This window comes from Hyalella azteca, unplaced genomic scaffold (genome assembly GCF_000764305.2).
Source record: "Hyalella azteca isolate HAZT.00-mixed unplaced genomic scaffold, Hazt_2.0.2 contig10211, whole genome shotgun sequence".
Lineage (NCBI taxonomy): Eukaryota > Metazoa > Arthropoda > Malacostraca > Amphipoda > Hyalellidae > Hyalella > Hyalella azteca.
The window spans coordinates 142355-149108 of NW_025940257.1; the positions used below are offsets into that span (position 1 = coordinate 142355).

The 6754-nt window shown below is 44.8% G+C and overlaps 1 protein-coding gene across 1 annotated transcript; it reads right to left on the reverse strand.

The window, feature by feature from the left end:
• Positions 1 to 4027: 4027 nt before the first annotated feature.
• LOC108674654 (keratin-associated protein 5-4-like) lies at positions 4028 to 4543 on the reverse strand. Its single transcript, XM_018162617.1, has one exon. It carries the CDS (start codon positions 4541 to 4543, stop codon positions 4028 to 4030), a length of 516 nt encoding a protein of 171 aa, XP_018018106.1.
• Positions 4544 to 6754: the final 2211 nt, after the last annotated feature.

Below are 6754 nucleotides of genomic sequence, written 5' to 3' on the forward strand. Positions count from 1 at the left end.
CAGGGCCTATACTTACAAAACTCGCTAAGTGAACGTAAGTACTTACGCTCTATTTTCTTGTCTATGATTGGTGGATTTTGCTTGAAAGGCCGTCAATGATTGGCTGCTGAACTTACGATCTCTTAACTTTTTTTGAAAGTTTAGACCCTGGTCAGGATGACCCTCACGAGGGCTATTTCTGCATCGCTATTTGGACAAGGTCCAGCTGATTTTTATGAGTGTATATATGAAGGATATTCCTCAGACCGCCAGCCATTGGTCGGCCGCCTTTAAACCGTCCGTGACTCGCTGATAATTTTTTTTATTAGTACTTATATTATTAGTTTGCTTATATCGTAAGTTCACAAGGAATTTAAAAGCAAAGAAAACGCCACGAAAATTCACCATATCGATATTGAAAACGTGTTTTTTTATTAAGGTTACGATGATATTTAATGATGATTACGCTTGCTTATATTAGGTATAATTAATTATTTATTATTATTATTAATAGTTTCGTTAAATAAATCAAATAAATTGAATATATTAATTACATTATTCATTATAAAGACCTACCGACATGAACGCAACGCATATCATGCGATTATGCGTTCGTATATACACTTGACGTCATGCGCATGAGTAACATGAGCGCATGATTTTGAATTTTATATGAAATTGAGAAATTTTTAAATATGTACAAATCGTAATTTGGAAGAAGGAAAACCTCTTAACATTATCTAGCCCCCCCTCCCCCCAGATGTGTATAAGAGACAGATATGAAGTGGAGTGAAAAACTTATCGGTGAAGTGAAAAACTTACAAGAGAAGTGAAAAATTTATCAGTGAAGTGAAAAACTTGTCACTGAAGTGAAAAAATTGTCAGTGAAGTTAAAAACTTGTCACTAGCTGAAGCGAAAAACTTATCGGTGAAGTGAAAAACTTATCAGTGGAGTGAAAAACTTATCACTGAAGTGAAAAACTTATCACTGAAGAGAAAAATTTATCAGTTAAGTGAAAACATTATCAGTGAAATGAAAAACTTATCAGAGAAGGGAAAACTTATCAGTGAAGTGAAAAACTTATCAGTGGAGTGAAAAAGTTATCAATGAAGTTTAAAACTATCAGTAAAGTAAAAAACTTATCAGTGGAGTGAAAAACTTCTCAGTGGAGTGAAAAACTCCTCAGTGGAGTAAAAACTATCAGTGAAGTGAAAAACTTATCAGTGAAGTGAAAAACTTATCGGCGAAGTGAAAAACTTATCAGTAAAGTGGAAAGCTTATCAGTGAAGAAAAAANCGGCACACGCGTCCTCTTATCCATAATGCTATTCCTACCAGAGTTGTGGGTTAAGCCTTTACTGCCATGCCGGCACACTTGTGCACGCTATGCTATTCCTAATGAGGTTCGTCCCTAATGCTATTCCTACGGGCCTCATTAAGTAAATAAGAAGGCGTGTCCCCCGCATTAATTACTCACGGGGCGGCGGTGGGGAAAGTTGTTCAGCTTCCCCGTGACGATCTTTAACGATTCTTGACGATCTCTTGCGATCTTAGGAGAGATCTGCAGCGTCAGTACATATCATGGCCGGCCTAGATAGCGCGACGCAGCTGTGACTGTAACTGTTATCCACTGTTAATGTAACTGTCATCCACTGCAACTGTAACTGTCATCCACTGTAACTGTAACTGTCATCCATTTTAACTGTAATTGTCATCCACTGCAACTGTAACTGTCATCCATTGTAACTGTAACTGTAACTGTCATCCATTGCAACTGTAACTGTCATCCACTGTAACTGTAACTGTAACTGTAACTGTAACTGTAACTGTAATTGTAACTGTGAGTGTATCTGTAGCTGTAACTGTAACTGTCATCCACTGTAACTGGCATCCAAAGTAACTGCCATCCACTGTAAGTGTAACTGTTATCCAATGTATATGTAACTGTAATGGTAACTGAAGCTGAAACTGTCATCCGCTGCAACTGCAACAAAACGAACAGATGACGATATATTTCCCTCATTAAAATATTAGTTCAACAAACAATTATCCTTAAAATATTAACTATTCTTACCTTCTCTCCACCCCTCTCTCTATGCTCTAGTTGGGGGGACAGGGGGGGAGGAGGGTAGGAGGGGGGAGAGGGGGGGGGCGGAGGAAGATCTCTTAGAGGTAATTAAAGAGGGCGTCTACCTCCTGGCGGGAGGTGGTGCTGTCACCACACTGTGGTGCTGTCACCACACTGTGGTGCTGTCACCACACTGTGGTGCTGTCACCACACTGTGGTGCAGTCACCACATTCCAGGAAATTCTCATATTCAACGTTTAAACAACTATTGAACGGACGTTGCAATAACGCCAAACAAACCTTACAACAACCGTTGAAGAAACGCTGGAAAAAACTTTGAACTAAAACGTTGAAACATTTTAAGAAACGTTAAAAAACGTTGAAGCTAAATTTTTGAAACTTTTCAACGCACATCAGAGTTGAATTTTGGCGTCAAGGAGCGTTTTCTTATTAACGCTCCAAATTAAGTTGTGAGTTGAAACGCAATGAGTGGTGTTAATTTAATTAATTATTAAGCGGTAAGATAGAATAACTGAATAATGATTCTAAATATATAATTGACCCATGGTAATCATGTGTATCATTTAAGCTTAGAAAAATATGAATAACAGACATGTATAAAAAGATGCATTACAAAAGTACTCTTCGACAGCAAACGCATGCTGCTCACTTGTCCAATGCATAGTGGCAACTGACTAGTCGGGACACAAAAACTTCATGACCTTGTCTTTTATATGAAATACATAATATATAAATAATATATAATTCATATATACATATGAATTTTGATAAATATCTGGCTGCTTGCCGCGAATTACAAAATATGAAGTTTTCGTGAATCATTCTGTACCATAACATTAAACTTACACTAGATTGAATTTAAACCTATCATATTATTTTAGCAAATCAATGTTCAAGAAACGAACAAAATGATGCAATGGTGGAAAATTTTCTACACAGGGAATAAAAAACGATTGTAAAAGACTCAAGATAAATCATATGAATGTCAAATGCAGAAAAGTGAAAGTCTAAAAAAACACGTCATAAGGAAGAATGAATGGCAAATTAATAAAAAATATGAACGAATTGAAAATAAAAAAATGTATAGAGAGATACATTATATAAAATGTACCATAAAAGTTGATAAAAATAGTGAAATTAGAAGATGAATAAACAACAATCAGAGAGAAAAATCTAACTCAGATGAATTAAAACAAGGAATACACAGGGACGGTGATGTGTGGCCTCCTGTGTGGTCTCATCAGCCCCACACATTACACACCACATACACAACACACACGACATTCACGCGTGAATGAAAGCATTCATCCTACGAATTCATTTTGAATTTAATTGATCAGAAGTGGGCGCTGACATTGCGCGGTAACGGGCGCCATGCAGAGGGGCGACGCGTAGGGACGGGTGCCATGGACGGGCGCAAGAGGGCGATACAGAAACGGGCGCCAGATGGGCGACACATGGATGTGCGCAAGAGGGCGACATAGATACGGGCGCCAATTAAGGAGCGATACAGAAATGGACGCCAGGGGGCGACATAGATACGGGCGTCAAGGAGCGATACAGAAATGGACGCCAGGGGGCGACATAGATACGGGCGTCAAGGAGCGATACAGAAATGGACGCCAGGGGGCGACATAGATACGGGCGTCAAGGAGCGATACAGAAATGGACGCCAGGGGGCGACATAGATACGGGCGTCAAGGAGCGATACAGAAATGGACGCCAGGGGGCGACATAGATACGGGCGTCAAGGAGCGATACAGAAATGGACGCCAGGGGGCGACATAGATACGGGCGTCAAGGAGCGATACAGAAATGGACGCCAGGGGGCGACATAGATACGGGCGTCAAGGAGCGATACAGAAATGGACGCCAAGGGGCGACACAGGGACAGAAGCCAGGGGACGCAATGGGACGGGCAATAGGGTGCGGCACGCATGGGCGAGCGGTGGGCGACCCTCAGAGACAGGCGTGGGCGGTGGGCGACACGCAGAGACAGGGGTGGGCGGTGGGCGACACGCAGAGACAGGGGCGGGCGGTGGGCGACACGCAGAGACAGGGGCGGGCGGTGGGCGGCACGCAGAGACAAGGGTAGGCGGTGGGCGACACGCAGAGACAGGGGTGGGCGGCACGCAGAGACAGGGGTGGGCGGTGGGCGATGCGCAGAGACAGGGGTGGGCGACACGTACAGACAGGGGCGGACGGTGGGCGACGCGCAGAGACAGGGGTGGGCGACACGTATAGACAGGGGCGGGCGGTGGGCGACGCGCAGAGACAGAGATGGGCGGTGGGCGACACGCAGAGACAGGCGTGGGCGGTGGGCGACACGCAGAGACAGGCGTGGGCGGTCGGCGACACGCAGAGACGGGGGTGGGCGGTGGGATTCAGACTTGGGCGGTGGGCGACAAGCCTGGACGGGCGTGGGCGGTGGGCGACACGCAGAGACAGGCGTGGGCGGTGGGCGACAGCGCCCATTACTCACGAGGGGCGTGCGGCCGGGGCTTTAATTTCGCTTTTCAGTCGCCGAAGAAAAGCGATTTGTTGCCGGGCCGTGTGTGGTGACAGCTTAATTACTGGCAACAGTGGTGACAGGAGGTGTGGTGACAGGAGGTGTGGTGACAGGAGGTGTGGTGACAGGAGGTGTGGTGACAGGAGGTGTGGTGACAGGAGGTGTGGTGACAGGAGGTGTGGTGACAGGAGGTGTGGTGACAGGAGGTGTGGTGACAGGAGGTGTGGTGACAGGAGGTGTGGTGACAGGAGGTGTGGTGACAGGAGGTGTGGTGACAGGAGGTGTGGTGACAGGAGGTGTGGTGACAGGAGGTGTGGTGACAGGAGGTGTGGTGACAGGAGGTGTGGTGACAGGAGGTGTGGTGACAGGAGGTGTGGTGACAGGAGGTGTGGTGACAGGAGGTGTGGTGACAGGAGGTGTGGTGACAGGAGGTGTGGTGACAGGAGGTGTGGTGACAGGAGGTGTGGTGACAGGAGGTGTGGTGACAGGAGGTGTGGTGACAGGAGGTGTGGTGACAGGAGGTGTGGTGACAGGAGGTGTGGTGACAGGAGGTGTGGTGACAGGAGGTGTGGTGACAGGAGGTGTGGTGACAGGAGGTGTGGTGACAGGAGGTGTGGTGACAGGAGGTGTGGTGACAGGAGGTGTGGTGACAGGAGGTGTGGTGACAGGAGGTGTGGTGACAGGAGGTGTGGTGACAGGAGGTGTGGTGACAGGAGGTGTGGTGACAGGAGGTGTGGTGACAGGAGGTGTGTGGTGACAGGAGGTGTGGTGACAGGAGGTGTGGTGACAGGAGGTGTGGTGACAGGAGGTGTGGTGACAGGAGTTGTGTGGTGACAGGAGGTGTGGTGACAGGAGGTGTGGTGACAGGAGGTGTGGTGACAGGAGGAGTGATGACATCAGAATCAATCCTTATCTCATTATTAATATTTCACCCCATCTTTTTATTTATATTTTGCATCCTATATTCCTTCTTTTCCATTAATCCTACTCGTACTCCTGCGAGGTCCAGTCGGAATCCTACTCCTCACAAAGGACCCTCTAGGAGGCATCCTACTCACACAACAACAACAACAAATCAACGACGGCAACAAAAAACAGCAGCACAAGGAGTTCTCAACAGGATGCCGTTTGTTGCCGCGTCAACAGCGGCGGAAGATGAGAATTTTTTTCCTTTTTGTTGAATAAAAACAACAGCAGAGCTGGGCAGCGGCCGTTAGTTATGGTTGTTGTTGTATATATAGTTACAGAGTTTTAATTAGATCTAGTAAGGTAATTATTCTAATTTGTTGATATTACACTTTGTATACGAGGTTATTTATAGTTACATTATGGTCCAGACATTTCCTTTATGTTTTGATCTTCGTTGTTATGTTCGTGACAATGAAAGGTTTAAAAATTAAATATCAAACACTGAATAATCAGTAGCTCCCATTTTAATTAATATTTTAATGCTACAATTATTAATTTCTTGGATGTTCATAAATGTTGGTTAATACTATATATTTTAATTAATGTTCGCAGCATGTTTTCTTCGACGGCAGGACTATAGCAGGTACAATGAACAATGTACTGTATTTCTCGGATGTATTTTTTAAACTTGATCAGGAGACAATAGAATATCATACTTTACCTTGTAGGATTTCATATATTATCCATTAAGTTATCCTATTTCACCCTTCAAGTTATCCTACTGTACCATGCAAGATATCCTACTATATCCTGCAGGATATCCTATTATAACCTGAAAAGCGATTTGTTGCGATTACTACCGAATCCTGTAAGTTATTCTATTTTACCCGTTTAAGATATCCTACTTTACCCTGCAGGGTATCCTAGGGTGCACTGTAGGGTATCTTAGTGTACAGTGTATGATTTTTTATGAGTTCGGACAGAGGCATCCTTAATTAGGATACTTTTCTTTGATTGGGAGACCGATATCAGTGCGTGAGACATCTTTCTTTAGGACAGGAGGTGTGAAAGGGGAAGGGAAGGAGACGGAATGGAGTAACTTATGAATTCAAGGCACTGGAAAAAGGGAGGAGAAAGTTTATGGAGGGGAAATTTAGTGGCAGAAGCAAGAGAAAAAGAATACGGAGGTAAGGCGAGTATAAGGGGAAGAACAAGATAAAGGGGAAGCCTGGGGAAAGTAAGAGGGGAGGAATGGGTGTGAGGGGGAG